This window comes from Salmo trutta, unplaced genomic scaffold, assembly GCF_901001165.1.
Source record: "Salmo trutta unplaced genomic scaffold, fSalTru1.1, whole genome shotgun sequence".
Classification (NCBI taxonomy): Eukaryota; Metazoa; Chordata; class Actinopteri; order Salmoniformes; family Salmonidae; genus Salmo; species Salmo trutta.
The window spans coordinates 142,229-158,338 of NW_021823319.1; the positions used below are offsets into that span (position 1 = coordinate 142,229).

Sequence of the window (16,110 nt, forward strand, 5' to 3'; positions counted from 1 at the left end):
TGTGTGAGGGGGTAATGTTCCCCCAGTATGCTGTGTGAGGGGTAATGTTCCCCCAGAATGCTGTGTGAGGGGGTAATGTTCCCCCGAGGGCTGTGTGAGGGGTAATGTTCCCCCAGAGTGCTGTGTGAGGGGGTAATGTTCCCCCAGAGTGCTGTGTGAGGGGGTAATGTTCCCCCAGAGTGCTGTGTGAGGGGTAATGTTCCCCCAGAGTGCTGTGTGAGGGGGTAATGTTCCCCCAGAGTGCTGTGTGAGGGGGTAATGTTCCCCCAGAGTGCTGTGTGAGGGGGTAATGTTCCCCCAGAATGCTGTGTGAGGGGATAATGTTCCCCCAGAGTGCTGTGTGAGGGGGTAATGTTCCCCCAGAGTGCTGTGTGAGGGGGTAATGTTCCCCCAGAATGCTGTGTGAGGGGGTAATGTTCCCCCAGAGTGCTGTGTGAGGGGTAATGTTCCCCCAGAGTGCTGTGTGAGGGGGTAATGTTCCCTCAGAGTGCTGTGTGAGAGGTAATGTTCCCCCAGAGTGCTGTGTGAGGGGGTAATGTTCCCCCAGAATGCTGTGTGAGGGGGTAATGTTCCCCCAGAGTGCTGTGTGAGGGGTTAATGTTCCCCCAGAATGCTGTGTGAGGGGGTAATGTTCCCCCAGAGTGCTGTGTGAGGGGGTAATGTTCCCCCAGAATGCTGTGTGAGGGGGTAATGTTCCCCCAGAGTGCTGTGTGAGGGGGTAATGTTCCCCCAGTATGCTGTGTGAGGGTTAATGTTCCCCCAGAGTGCTGTGTGAGGGGGTAATGTTCCCCCAGAATGCTGTGTGAGGGGGTAATGTTCCCCCAGAGTGCTGTGTGAGGGGATAATGTTCCCCCAGAGTGCTGTGTGAGGGGGTAATGTTCCCCCAGAGTGCTGTGTGAGGGGGTAATGTTCCCCCAGAGTGCTGTGTGAGGGGTAATGTTCCCTCAGAGTGCTGTGTGAGGGGGTAATGTTCCCCCAGAGTGCTGTGTGAGGGGGTAATGTTCCCTCAGAGTGCTGTGTGAGGGGGTAATGTTCCCCCAGAGTGCTGTGTGAGGGGTAATGTTCCCCCAGAGTGTTGTGTGAGGGGGTAATGTTCCCCCAGAGTGCTGTGTGAGGGGGTAATGTTCCCTCAGAGTACTGTGTGAGGGGGTAATGTTCTCCCAGAATGCTGTGTGAGGGGGGTAATGTCTCATGTTGGAGAATTTGATAGTGTGTCACAAATTGCGTCCTATTCCCCACTACCTCTGAACAGAGCCCTATGGTCTAGTAGTATGCTGCAGTCATGTCTGTCGTGTCCAGACTAGAGCGTAGAGATCCTGTAGGAATAATGCAGTGTGTTTGCTCTCCTGAAAGAGAGGCTGCGGACGTGAATATTCATGTTTTTGCATCAGGCGAACTGCAGTGTATGAAGCTGTATAAATCAGACACTTCCTGCTTCCTGCTGGTTATTTCACATCACTGTCCATTTTACTGCAAAGCCAGCAACAAACACACACACACACACACACACACACACACACACACACACACACACACACACACACACACACACACACACACACACACACACACACTCCCTGCTTCTTGACAGGGGTCATCAAATATCAGATCTGACTTTTATTGATGTCCTTCGATATGCAGTTGAATCGTTGGGCTAGTGAAAAGCAATGGTGTTGGTTTCCAAGGCAACTCTGTCTGTTACACTGGGTCTGTGTTGTTGTTTAGACAATATGTTCTCTCCTCTACCCTCCCTTCCTCCCTCTCTCCTCTCCTCTCCCCTTCCTCTCTCCTCTCCTCTCCTCTCCCCTTCCTCCCTCTCTCCTCTCCTCTACCCTTCCTCCCTCTCTCCTCTCCTCTACCCTTCCTCCCTCTCTCCTCTCCTCTCCCCTTCCTCTCTCCTCTCCCCTTCCTCCCTCTCTCCTCTCCTCTCCCCTTCCTCTCTCCTCTCCTCTACCCTTCCTCCCTCTCTCCTCTACCCTTCCTCCCTCTCTCCTCTCCTCTACCCTTCCTCTCTCCTCTCCTCTCCTCTCCCCTTCCTCCCTCTCTCCTCTCCTCTACCCTTCCTCCCTCTCTCCTCTACCCTTCCTCCCTCTCTCCTCTCCTCTACCCTTCCTCTCTCCTCTCCTCTCCTCTCCTCTACCCTTCCTCCCTCTCTCCTCTCCTCTACCCTTCCTCTCTCCTCTCCTCTCCTCTCCCCTTCCTCCCTCTCTCCTCTCCTCTACCCTTCCTCCCTCTCTCCTCTCCTCTCCCCTTCCTCTCTCCTCTCCTCTCCTCTTCCCTTCCTCCCTCTCTCCTCTCCTCTACCCTTCCTCCCTCTCTCCTCTCCTCTACCCTTCCTCCCTCTCTCCTCTCCTCTACCCTTCCTCCCTCTCTCCTCTCCTCTACCCTTCCTCTCTCCTCTCCTCTACCCTTCCTCCCTCTCTCCTCTACCCTTCCTCTCTCCTCTCCTCTACCCTTCCTCCCTCTCTCCTCTCTTCTACCCTTCCTCCCTCTCTCCTCTCCTCTACCCTTCCTCCCTCTCTCCTCTCCTCTACCCTTCCTCCCTCTCTCCTCTCCTCTACCCTTCCTCCCTCTCTCCTCTCCTCTCCCCTTCCTCCCTCTCTCCTCTACCCTTCCTCTCTCCTCTCCTCTCCTCTGCCCTTCCTCCCTCTCTCCTCTCCTCTACCCTTCCTCCCTCTCTCCTCTCCTCTACCCTTCCTCCCTCTCTCCTCTCCCCTTCCTCCCTCTCTCCTCTCCTCTACCCTTCCTCTCTCCTCTCCTCTCCTCTCCCCTTCCTCCCTCTCTCCTCTCCTCTACCCTTCCTCCCTCTCTCCTCTCCTCTACCCTTCCTCTCTCCTCTCCTCTACCCTTCCTCCCTCTCTCCTCTACCCTTCCTCTCTCCTCTCCTCTACCCTTCCTCCCTCTCTCCTCTCTTCTACCCTTCCTCCCTCTCTCCTCTCCTCTACCCTTCCTCCCTCTCTCCTCTCCTCTACCCTTCCTCCCTCTCTCCTCTCCTCTCCCCTTCCTCTCTCCTCTCCCCTTCCTCCCTCTCTCCTCTCCTCTCCCCTTCCTCCCTCTCTCCTCTACCCTTCCTCTCTCCTCTCCCCTTCCTCCCTCTCTCCTCTCCTCTTCCCTTCCTCCCTCTCTCCTCTCCCCTTCCTCCCTCTCTCCTCTACCCTTCCTCTCTCCTCTACCCTTCCTCCCTCTCTCCTCTCCTCTTCCCTTCCTCCCTCTCTCCTCTTCCCTTCCTCCCTCTCTCCTCTCCTCTTCCCTTCCTCCCTCTCTCCTCTCCCCTTCCTCCCTCTCTCCTCTCCTCTACCCTTCCTCCTCTCTCCTCTCCTCTCCCCTTCCTCTCTCCTCTCCCCTTCCTCCCTCTCTCCTCTCCTCTCCCCTTCCTCCCTCTCTCCTCTACCCTTCCTCTCTCCTCTTCCCTTCCTCCCTCTCTCCTCTCCTCTTCCCTTCCTCCCTCTCTCCTCTCCTCTTCCCTTCCTCCCTCTCTCCTCTCCTCTTCCCTTCCTCCCTCTCTCCTCTCCTCTCCCCTTCCTCCCTCTCTCCTCTCCTCTCCCCTTCCTCCCTCTCTCCTCTCCTCTTCCCTTCCTCCCTCTCTCCTCTCCTCTTCCCTTCCTCTCTCCTCTCCTCTCCTCTCCCCTTCCTCCCTCTCTCCTCTCCTCTACCCTTCCTCCCTCTCTCCTCTCCTCTACCCTTCCTCCCTCTCTCCTCTACCCTTCCTCCCTCTGTCCTCTACCCTTCCTCCCTCTGTCCTCTACCCTTCCTCCCTCTGTCCTCTACCCTCCCTCCCTCCTCTTCCTCCTCCTCCCTCCTCCCTCCTCCTCCCCCCCTCTCTCTCTCTCTCTCAGGCTGCATCTCCAGGACAGTGAGCTCACCCAATCAACATCTCCTCCGTGTGGACGACGTGGTCAGCTGTTGTCTGGACCTCAGCGCTCCCAGTATATCCTTCCGTATCAACGGTCAGCCCGTCCAGGGGATGTTCGAGAACTTCAACTCTGACGGACTGTTCTTCCCTGTAGCCAGCTTCTCCGCCGGGGTCAAGTGAGTGCTCCTCAACCAATCAAAATGATCTAGACAAAATCATTGGGTCTTCTCCAATCGTCTCTCTTCTGTCCGTTTTGACCTTCCATAAGTGTTTTATTTAGCAGCCAGTCCTACGTGTAGCTCTCACATGCCCCCCCCACGCTCAGTATATTATGCTGTAGATCAGCGGTGTCAAACTCAAATACCCAGTGGGCCAAAATGTAAAACCTGAACAAAATCGCGGGCCAACATTGAACAAATGAACCTTTTAATATGGACCCAAACAAGTTATGCTTTAACATTGAATATGGAACAAGCATCGCTTATTACCATACAATATATAATTTAATAGTGGAGACATGCAAAATCGAATTTCAAATGAAAAAAACACATCAATGGCATTCATTTATTAAATAAATCAAATTTAAATAAAAATCGTATGCCTCTTTTCTATTTGCAGCCTTCTGATTTAAATACCAAAATAAACTTTTTCCACTGGCTAATAATTTTACAAATAAAATGATAATAAATCAACCAACCATTCAAGCCCATGCCTTGTAGCAAGAATAAGTGCACAAAGAAAACGTTAATTATTGCACACTGATCTGATCTGATGTGCCCATTTTCGCCATTTTTGGGAAGGGATAGCGCGCTGACAATAGCGTCTATGTTGCTATGACTACTGTCACAGAGGAGAGGGCGTTTCTGGGTCCTGTCCTGATTGGCGCGTGAAAACAACAGCAGAGCATTATGGGATTCGTAGTATTAGCGGTGAATGCGCTGTATAATACCGGCGGGCCAAGCTCTAGTAGTAATTTGGTATTGTCTCGCGGGACAAATATAATTAACCCGCGGGCCAGAGTTTGACACCCATGCTGTAGATGATGCATGGTTGAATTATAACAAGTGGTTGAACCTTGTATTGCTGTTTACAGCGACCTGCAGTGGGGTCGTGAAATTATTCACACCTTTTATAAAGATGAGCAAAAAAAAATGACTGTAAAAAATAAATTATTCAAATACTGAGGTACATTGTTATCCTCCAAAAAATGTGATTTGTATTATTGTATACTAATGAAATTAGATTTTGTTTTTTGTATTACTTATTAAACAAAATATCTTCCTCTGAGCAATTGTATTAGTACAAAATAATATAATGTCCCAATTTTTTTTGTTGCATACAATATAGCTCAGTATTTGAATTATACAGTAATTTCTGCTCGTCTTTATCAAAGGGTGTCAATAATTTCGTAAAGGCCTATTTCTCACAGGACAATAATCGTTAGATGAAATGTGAAAACATCCTTCTGATAGCCAGTGTTTACCAGCAGACCATCAGAGGGTTAGTACTCTGGAATGGGAAGGTTGATGGTGCACTGTGGGAGGATTATGGATCCAGTTCACTGAATGGTCTTTCTCTCCAGCTGATGACATTATGCCCTAAGAGCTCTATTTACATAGGCTACTGACGTTATGCCCTAAGAGCTCTATTTAAGAACATAGGCTACTGATGTTATGCCCTTAGAGCTCTATTTAAGCACATAGGCTAACATAGGCTAATGACGTTATGCCCTTAGAGCTCTATTTAAGAACATAGGCTAACATAGGCTAATGACGTTATGCCCTTAGAGCTCTATTTAAGAACATAGGCTAACATAGGCTGATGACGTTATGCCCTTAGAGCTCTGTTTAAGAGCATAGGCTACTGACGTTATGCCCTAAGAGCTCTATTTACATAGGCTACTGATGTTATGCCCTTAGAGCTCTATTTAAGAACATAGGCTACTGACGTTATGCCCTTAGAGCTCTATTTACATAGGCTACTGATGTTATGCCCTTAGAGCTCTATTTAAGAACATAGGCTACTGACGTTATGCCCTTGGAGCTCTATTTACATAGGCTACTGATGTTATGCCCTAAGAGCTCTATTTAAGAACATAGGCTACTGACGTTATGCCCTAAGAGCTCTATTTAAGAACATAGGCTAACATAGGCTAATGACATTATGCCCTTAGAGCTCTATTTAAGAACATAGGCTACTGACGTTATGCCCTAAGAGCTCTATTTAAGAACATAGGCTAACATAGGCTAATGGCGTTATGCCCTAAGAGCTCTATTTAAGAACATAGGCTACTGACGTTATGCCCTAAGAGCTCTATTTAAGAACATAGGCTACTGACGTTATGCCCTAAGAGCTCTATTTAAGAACATAGGCTAACATAGGCTACTGACGTTATGCCCTAAGAGCTCTATTTAAGAACATAGGCTAACATAGGCTACTGACGTTATGCCCTAAGAGCTCTATTTAAGAACATAGGCTAACATAGGCTACTGACGTTATGCCCTAAGAGCTCTATTTAAGAACATAGGCTAACATAGGCTACTGACGTTATGCCCTAAGAGCTCTATTTAAGAACATAGGCTAACATAGGCTACTGACGTTATGCCCTAAGAGCTCTATTTAAGAACATGGCCTACTGACGTTATGCCCTAAGAGCTCTATTTAAGCACATAGGCTAACATAGGCTACTGACGTTATGCCCTAAGAGCTCTATTTAAGAACATAGGCTACTGACGTTATGCCCTAAGAGCTCTATTTAAGAACATAGGCTACTGTCGTTATGCCCTTAGAGCTCTATTTAAGAACATAGGCTACTGACGTTATGCCCTAAGAGCTCTATTTAAGAACATAGGCTACTGTCGTTATGCCCTTAGAGCTCTATTTAAGAACATAGGCTACTGACGTTATGCCCTAAGAGCTCTATTTAAGAACATAGGCTACAAAAACACAATGCAATAGCCGGATAGAGGACTACTTGTGTCTTATGTTGAACTATCTTGATCTCTGTCTCCATCTCTCTATCGATATTTATCTCAATGAGGCAAACCTGAATGAATAAAAGTTAATAAAACACAATGTAGAAAAACTCTTCTTCTCCTTATAATCCACCTTCTCCTCCTTCTTCTTCTTTCCTCCAGAGTGCGTTTCCTGCTGGGTGGTCGTCAAGGAGAGTTTAAGTTCCTGCCCCCGCCGGGCTACGCTCCGTGTTTCGAGGCTGTTCTACCCAGGGAGAAGCTGAGAGTGGAACACAGCCAGGAGTACAAGGAGGACCACAGTGAGACCAGGGATCTCCTGGGTCCCACCATCACCCTGTCCCAGGCTGCCTTCACCCCTACACCTGTTGACACCAGCCAGGTGGGTAAAGAATACCTTTTTAGTATACTGCGTCATGGTGGGTGTGAACTTTACTTTAACTGGTCAACAACTGACAGGGGTTAAGGTCAATTAACTAGCCTCCCTTGCCTCAATAGTTAGTCAAGATCTACTTTACATTTTATATTTACATTTTAGTCATTTAGCAGACGCTCTTATCCAGAGCGACTTACAGTAGTGAATACATTTCATACATTTAATTTCATGCATTTTTTTTTATTTACATTTTTATAAATTTTTTTGTACTTGTCCCCCGTGGGAATCGAACCCACAACCCTGGCGTTGCAAACACCATGCTCTACCAACTGAGCCACAGGGAAGGCGGGGGTAATGCTTCTGGCCAAAGGCATGGACTTCCTGTGTATCTTGTCTTGTGGTTTCAGGTTGTTCTGCCTCCTCACCTGGAGAGGATCAGGGAGAAGCTGGCAGAGAACATCCATGAGCTGTGGGTGATGAACAAGATTGACCTGGGCTGGACCTACGGAGCTGTGAGTACACACGTGCGCGCTCACACAAGCACTCAACGGTCACACGTGCACGCTAATGATGCGCGGGTCAGCTGTTTGTTCACCCGCACCGCCTGCAACGGCTAATTAACATCAACAACTGTTTAGAACTGTGTAAAACTTGCTCTAAAACTGCAAAAAAAAAAGGAAATTAACTTTATTAAAAAGTATGTTTTTCTCTCCGCCGTCAAGATGGGAGTCATTACATTTTCTTGCCCGCTTGATGGGGTGGGGGGGGGGCCCAAATCTCGCATAGGGCCCCCAAAAGACTAGAGCCGGCCCTGGTCATTACTTAGTGCCCTAGAAGACTAAATAAACCCTGATTCACCAGAATGTAATAAATCATAGAATGACATCAGTTGATTTTCTCTTTCCTCGTTCATCTCTGCTGCTCTTGTGTTCCAGGTACGGGACGATAACAGATAATGGTGTTGTGTTCCAGGTACGGGACGATAACAGATAATGGTGTTGTGTTCCAGGTGCGGGACGATAACAGATAATGGTGTTGTGTTGCAGGTGCGGGACGATAACAGATAATGGTGTTGTGTTCCAGGTACGGGACGATAACAGATAATGGTGTTGTGTTGCAGGTACGGGACGATAACAGATAATGGTGTTGTGTTGCAGGTACAGGACGATAACAGATAATGGTGTTGTGTTCCAGGTACGGGACGATAACAGATAATGGTGTTGTGTTGCAGGTGCGGGACGATAACAGATAATGGTGTTGTGTTCCAGGTACGGGACGATAACAGAACAATAACAGATAATGGTGTTGTGTTCCAGGTACGGGACGATAACAGATAATGGTGTTGTGTTCCAGGTACGGGACGATAACAGCTAATGGTGTTGTGTTGCAGGTGCGGGACGATAACAGATAATGGTGTTGTGTTCCAGGTACGGTACGATAACAGATAATGGTGTTGTGTTGCAGGTATGGGACAACAACAGATAATGGTGATGTGTTGCAGGTACGGGACGATAACAGATAATGGTGTTGTGTTGCAGGTATGGGACAACAACAGATAATGGTGTTGTGTTCCAGGTACGGGACAATAACAGATAATGGTGTTGTGTTCCAGGTACGGGACGATAACAGAACAATAACAGATAATGGTGTTGTGTTCCAGGTACGGGACGATAACAGATAATGGTGTTGTGTTGCAGGTACGGGACGATAACAGATAATGGTGCTGTGTTGCAGGTACGGGACGATATCAGATAATGGTGTTGTGTTCCAGGTACGGGACGATAACATATAATGGTGTTGTGTTCCAGGTACGGGACGATAACAGATAATGGCGTTGTGTTCCAGGTACGGGACGATAACAGATAATGGTGTTGTGTTCCAGGTATGGGACGATAACAGATAATGGTGTTGTGTTGCAGGTACGGGACCATAACAGATAATGGTGCTGTGTTCCAGGTACGGGATGATAACAGATAATGGTGTTGTGTTACAGGTGTGGGACGTTAACAGATAATGGTGTTGTGTTCCAGGTACGGGACGATAACAGATAATGGTGTTGTGTTGCAAGTACGGGACAACAACAGATAATGGTGTTGTGTTGCAGGTACGGGACGATAACATATAATGGTGTTGTGTTCCAGGTACGGGACGATAACAGATAATGGTGTTGTGTTCCAGGTACGGGACGATAACAGATAATGGAGTTGTGTTCCAGGTACGGGACGATAACAGATAATGGTGTTGTGTTCCAGGTACGGGACGATAACAGATAATGGTGTTGTGTTCCAGGTACGGGACGATAACAGATAATGGAGTTGTGTTCCAGGTACGGGACGATAACAGATAATGGTGTTGTGATCCAGGTGAAGGACGATAACAGATAATGGTGTTGTGTTGCAGGTATGGGACAACAACAGATAATGGTGTTGTGTTGCAGGTACGGGACGATAACAAGCGGCAGCATCCTTGTCTGGTGGAGTTCTCCAAGCTGCCTGAGCAGGAGAGGAGCTACAACCTACAGATGTCTCTGGAGACTCTCAAGTAAGTTACCACCCTGAATACTGTTCCTGCTGGATACAACCCCTAGTTACCACCCTGAATACTGTTCCCTGCTGGTTACAACCCCTAGTTACCACCCTGAATACTGTTCCTGCTGGGTACAACCCCTAGTTACCACCCTGAATACTGTTCCCTGCTGGTTACAACCCCTAGTTACCACCCTGAATACTGTTCCTGTTGGGTACAACACCTAGTTACCACCCTGCATACTGTTCCTGCTGGTTACAACCCCTAGTTACCACCCTGAATACTGTTCCTGCTGGGTACAATCCCTAGTTACCACCCTGCATACTGTTCCTGCTGGGTACAATCCCTAGTTACCACCCTGAATACTGTTCCTGTTGGGTACAACACCTAGTTACCACCCTGAATACTGTTCCTGCTGGATACAACCCCTAGTTACCACTCTGAATACTGTTCCTGTTTGGTACAACACCTAGTTACCACCCTGCATACTGTTCCTGCTGGATACAACCCCTAGTTACCACCCTGAATACTGTTCCTGCTGGGTACAACCCCTAGTTACCACCCTGAATACTGTTCCTGTTGGGTACAACACCTAGTTACCACCCTGCATACTGTTCCTGCTGGGTACAACCCCTAGTTACCACCCTGAATACTGTTCCTGTTGGGTACAACACCTAGTTACCACCCTGCATACTGTTCCTGCTGGGTACAACCCCTAGTTACCACCCTGAATGCTGATCCTGCTGGTTACAATCCCTAGTTACCACCCTGCATACTGTTCCTGCTGGGTACAACCCCTAGTTACCACCCTGAATACTGTTCCTGCTGGGTACAACCCCTAGTTACCACCCTGAATATTGTTCCTGCTGGGTACAATCCCTAGTTACCACCCTGCATACTGTTCCCTGCTGGTTACAACCCCAAGTTACCACCCTGCATACTGTTCCTGCTGGGTACAATCCCTAGTTACCATCCTGAATACTGTTCCTGCTGGGTACAACCCCTAGTTACCACCCTGCATACTGTTCCTGCTGGGTACAACCCCTAGTTACCACCCTGCATAATATTCCTGCTGGGTACAATCCCTAGTTACCACCCTGAATACTGTTCCTGTTGGGTACAACACCTAGTTACCACCCTGCATAATATTCCTGCTGGGTACAATCCCTGGTTACCACCCTACATACTGTTCCTGCTGGTTACAACCCCTAGTTACCACCCTGCATACTGTTCCTGCTGGTTACAATCCCTAGTTACCACCCTACATACTGTTCCTGCTGGGTACAATCCCTAGTTACCACCCTACATACTGTTCCTGCTGGGTACAATCCCTAGTTACCACCCTGCATACTGTTCCCTGCTGGTTACAACCCCTAGTTACCACCCTGCATACTGTTCCTGCTGGTTACAATCCCTAGTTACCACCCTACATACTGTTCCTGCTGGGTACAATCCCTAGTTACCACCCTACATACTGTTCCCTGCTGGTTACAATCCCTAGTTACCACCCTACATACTGTTCCTGCTGGGTACAATCCCTAGTTACCACCCTGCATACTGTTCCTGCTCGGTACAATCCCTAGTTACCACCCTACATACTGTTCCTGCTGGGTACAATCCCTAGTTACCACCCTGCATACTGTTCCTGTTGGGTACAATCCCTTATAGTAATCTAAATGTTAGGTGATTGACTAAGAATACCTTGAAGATCGACGGGTTGGTGATTACCACACGATCAGGCAATAAAAGTTGATTTCCCGGACACAGATTTCACAGACGTACCTTTTCCTGGATTAAAAAGCACTTTCAGTGATCATGTTGTTTAGTCCAGGAATAGGTTGAATCTAGCAAAAGCAGCCCTAAGTGGTATGTGGTTTTGGCATGTGGCCAAAACGACACAGAAAAAGGCATGTAATGGAATGGAGGAATGGTCTGATGAATGGATTTCTGTAGAACAAACATACTTTTGAACTATATTGCAGTCAGTTTATGATTTTTCAAACATGTCCCAAGTTCTCTTGATCCGTAGATCATCACAGAGGGTTTCGTCTTTGTGTTCGACTCGACTCTTATCCATTTCTGTGATCAATTAACCTTTTGACAGGAGAAATGATTTTTCAATACCTGGTTTAGCTCTCCACGAACCGCTAGGCTACTACTCTCTCAGCAACATACCGCTGCATTTGAATTCCAGGAGTAATTTAAAAACCTGTAGGGACAACTTTTGTTTGTTTTAATTAATTGCATATTTCGAGGCAGAGGAGAAGGAGAGAGAGGAAGAGAGAGAGAGAGAGAGGGGTGAAGACCGAGACGGAGTGCCATCTAAATGCAGAAATGAATTCCGTGACCTGAATCTCAGACACAAGAATGTCCCAAATGGCACCCTATTCCCTATATAGTACACTACTTTATACTACAGCCCTATTCCCTATATAGAGCACTACTTTATACTACAGCCCTATTCCCTATATAGAGCACTACTTTATACTACAGCCCTATTCCCTATATAGAGCACTACTTTATACTACAGCCCTATTCCCTATATAGTGCACTACTTTATACTACAGCCCTATATAGTGCACTACTTTATACTACAGCCCTATTCCCTATATAGTACACTACTTTATACTACAGCCCTATTCCCTATATAGTGCACTACTTTATACTACAGCCCTATTCCCTATATAGAGCACTACTTTATACTACAGCCCTATTCCCTATATAGTGCACTACTTTATACTACAGCCCTATTCCCTATATAGAACACTACTTTATACTACAGCCCTATTCCCTATATAGTGCACTACTTTATACTACAACCCTATTCCCTATATAGAGCACTACTTTATACTACAGCCCTATTCCCTATATAGTGCACTACTTTATACTACAGCCCTATTCCCTATATAGTGCACTACAGCCCTATTCCCTATATAGTGCACTACTTTATACTACAGCCCTATTCCCTATATAGTGCACTACTTTATACTACAGCCCTATTCCCTATATAGAACACTACTTTATACTACAGCCCTATTCCCTATATAGTGCACTACTTTATACTACAGCCCTATTCCCTATATAGAGCACTACTTTATACTACAGCCCTATTCCCTATATAGTGCACTACTTTATACTACAGCCCTATTCCCTATATAGAACACTACTTTATACTACAGCCCTATTCCCTATATAGTGCACTACTTTATACTACAGCCCTATTCCCTATATAGAGCACTACTTTATACTACAGCCCTATTCCCTATATAGTGCACTACTTTATACTACAGCCCTATTCCCTATATAGAACACTACTTTATACTACAGGATGGTACGAGTATCCAAGATGGCGTAGCAGTTCAGACGTCCTGTCGTGTCCCGTGTATATATATATATATTTACATATTTTTTTTCTTCACTTATCTTTTTACATTTTTTTATTCTAAACACTCAACCTCAAAGCACTCTCCTGCAACCCGCCTCATCAATTAAAAAAAAAAAGAAAGTATTATTTACCTCATCTGAATTCCACGACAGAAGCTAGCCAGAGGTTAGCTATTTTCACTGGCTAACGTTGAAGTTCAGCTAGCTACGGTTAGCTGTCCTCAGCTATCCATTAGCTCGAAAAGCTATCGCCAGTTTTTGTACAGCGCGACTCAGACCAGAGCATATCGGACCTATTCTCTCTCCTTTCCTCGATTTCTACCGCAGGCTCTGGACATTTACACCTGGATCTTGCAGCTAACTAGCTGCTACCTGAGTGACTATTGGCAACGTCGGTCTCGGAATTAACACACACTATTACGGAGCTAGCTAGCTAGCCAGCTGAAGAATTCCGTCAGCCACTCGTGGGCTACTCCTGAGCTAGCCAGCTGAAGTGTCTCCTGGGCTACAACTCACCTATCCTGACCCGTTTTACCGCCGATGCGGAGCCCCATTGGGTCTTCACGACTAGATCACCGACGTTATCTGCCCGAGGGAGTTGTTCCAACTGGCCCCTCCGTCGCGACGTAACCTGATCGCCCATCTGCGGCCAGCTAATCGTTAGCTGTCTTTTCGGCTGCGATCTGAATAGGTCTGTCGGACACTTTTCTTGGGCCACTATAACTAACTATTTTGCCAACTTGGACAGGTCCCCCCTTCCACACGGAACCCCACTAACCCACAGACGGAAACGCACGAGGCGGCTAAAAACAGACCTCCCTCCCATCTTCCACCAGCTTGCTACCTATGGCCCGGCTAGCTGTCTGATTCTCACTGGACCCTCTGATCACTCGGCTAAGCATGCCTCTCCTTAATGTCAATATGCCTTGTCCATTGCTGTTCTGGTTAGTGTTTATTGGCTTATTTCACTGTAGAGCCTCTAGCCCTGCTCATTATACCTTATCCAACCTCTCAGTTCCTCCACCCACACATGCTATGACATCTTCTGGTTTCAATGATATTTCTAGAGACAATATCTCTCTCATAATCACTAAATGCCTAGGTTTACCTCCTCTGTACTCACATCCCACCATACCTTTGTCTGTACATTATACCTTGAAGCTATTTTATCGCCCCCAGATACCTGCTCCTTTTTCTCTCTATTCTGGACGTCACAGACGACCAATTCTTATAGCTTTTAGCCGTACCCTCATACTTATCCTTCTCTGCTCCGCTGGGGATGTAGAGGTGAATCCAGGCCCTTCAGTGCCTGGCTCCACACCTACTCCCCAGGCGCTCTCTTTTGATGACTTCTGTAACCGTAATAGCCTTGGTTTCATGCATGTTAACATTAGAAGCCTCCTCCCTAAGTTTGTTTTATTCACTGCTTTAGCACACTCTGCCAACCCGGATGTCCTGGCTGTGTCTGAATCTTGGCTTAGGAAGTCCACCAAAAACTGTGAAATCTTCATCCCTAACTACAACGTTTTCAGACAAGATAGAACGACCAAAGGGGGCGGTGTTGCAATCTACTGCAGAGATAGCTTGCAGAGTTCTGTCCTGCTATCCAGGTCTGTACCCAAACAATTTGAACTTCTACTTTTAAAAATCCACCTCTCCAAAAACAAGTCTCTCACCGTTGCCGCCTGCTATAGACCCCCCTCGGCCCCTAGCTGTGCTCTGGACACCATATGTGAACTGATTGCCCCCCATCTATCTTCAGAGCTTGTGCTACTAGGCGACCTAAACTGGGACATGCTTAACACCCCAGCCATTCTACAATCCAAGCTTGATGCCCTCAATCTCACACAAATTACTAATGAACCCACCAGGTACAACCCCAAAGCCGCAAACACTGGCACCCTCATAGATATCATCCTAACCAATGTGCCCTCTAATTACACCTCTGCTGTTTTCAACCAAGATCTCAGCGATCACTGCCTCATTGCCTGCACCCGTAATGGGTCAGCGGTCAAACGACCTCCACTCATCACTGTCAAACGCTCCCTGAAACATTTCAACGAGCAAGCCTTTCTAATCGACCTGGCCCTGGTATCCTGGAAGGATATTGACCTCATCCCGTCAGTAGAGGATGCCTGGTTATTTTTTAAAAATGCCTTCCTCTCCATCTTAAATAAGCATGCCCCTTTCAAGAAATTTAGAACCAGGAACAGATATAGCCCTTGGTTCTCCCCAGACCTGACTGCCCTTAACCAACACAAAAATATCCTGTGGCGTTCTGCATTAGCATCGAACTGCCCCCGCGATATGCAACTTTTTAGGGAAGTTAGAAACCAATACACACAGGCAGTTAGAAACGCCAAGGCTAGCTTTTTCAAACAGAAATTTGCTTCGTGCAACTCCAACTCTAAAAAGTTCTGGGACATTGTAAAGTCCATGGAGAATAAGAACACCTCCTCCCAACTGCCCACTGCACTGAGGATAGGAAACTCTGTCACCACCGATAAGCCCACTATAATTGAGAATTTCAATAAGCATTTTTCTACGGCTGGCCATGCTTTCCACCTAACTACCCCTACTGCATTCAACAGCACTGCACCCCCCACAGCTACTCGCCCAAGCCTCCCCCATTTCTCCTTCTCCCAAATCCATTCAGCTGATGTTCTGAAAGAGCTGCAAAATCTGGACCCCTACAAATCAGCTGGGCTTGACAATCTGGACCCTTTCTTTCTAAAATTATCTGCCGAAATTATTGCAACCCCTATTACTAGCCTGTTCAACCTCTCTTTCGTGTCGTCTGAGATTCCCATAGATTGGAAAGCAGCTGCTGTCATCCCCCTCTTCAAAGGAGGTGACACTCTTGACCCAAGTTGCTACAGACCTATATCCATCCTACCCTGCCTTTCTAAGGTCTTCGAAAGCCAAGTCAACAAACAGATTACCGACTATTTTGAATCCCACCGCACCCTCTCCGCTATGCAATCTGGTTTCAGAGCTGG

The 16,110-nt window shown here is 47.2% G+C and overlaps 1 protein-coding gene and 1 non-coding gene across 2 annotated transcripts in view; one reads left to right on the top strand and one right to left on the bottom strand.

Moving 5' to 3' along the window:
• The window catches only part of LOC115190095 (ryanodine receptor 2), a 222,833-nt gene that overhangs the window by 51,809 nt on the left and 154,914 nt on the right, over positions 1-16,110 (top strand). The window contains exons 12-15 of the mRNA XM_029748570.1: positions 3,837-4,029; positions 6,991-7,207; positions 7,609-7,713; positions 9,639-9,742. Coding sequence (XP_029604430.1) covers positions 3,837-4,029; positions 6,991-7,207; positions 7,609-7,713; positions 9,639-9,742 — 619 coding nt within the window. The remainder of the gene's footprint in view (positions 1-3,836; positions 4,030-6,990; positions 7,208-7,608; positions 7,714-9,638; positions 9,743-16,110) is intronic.
• trnaa-ugc (transfer RNA alanine (anticodon UGC)) lies at positions 7,473-7,545 on the bottom strand. The gene has a single exon. It is a non-coding gene; the product is annotated as a tRNA-Ala (tRNA).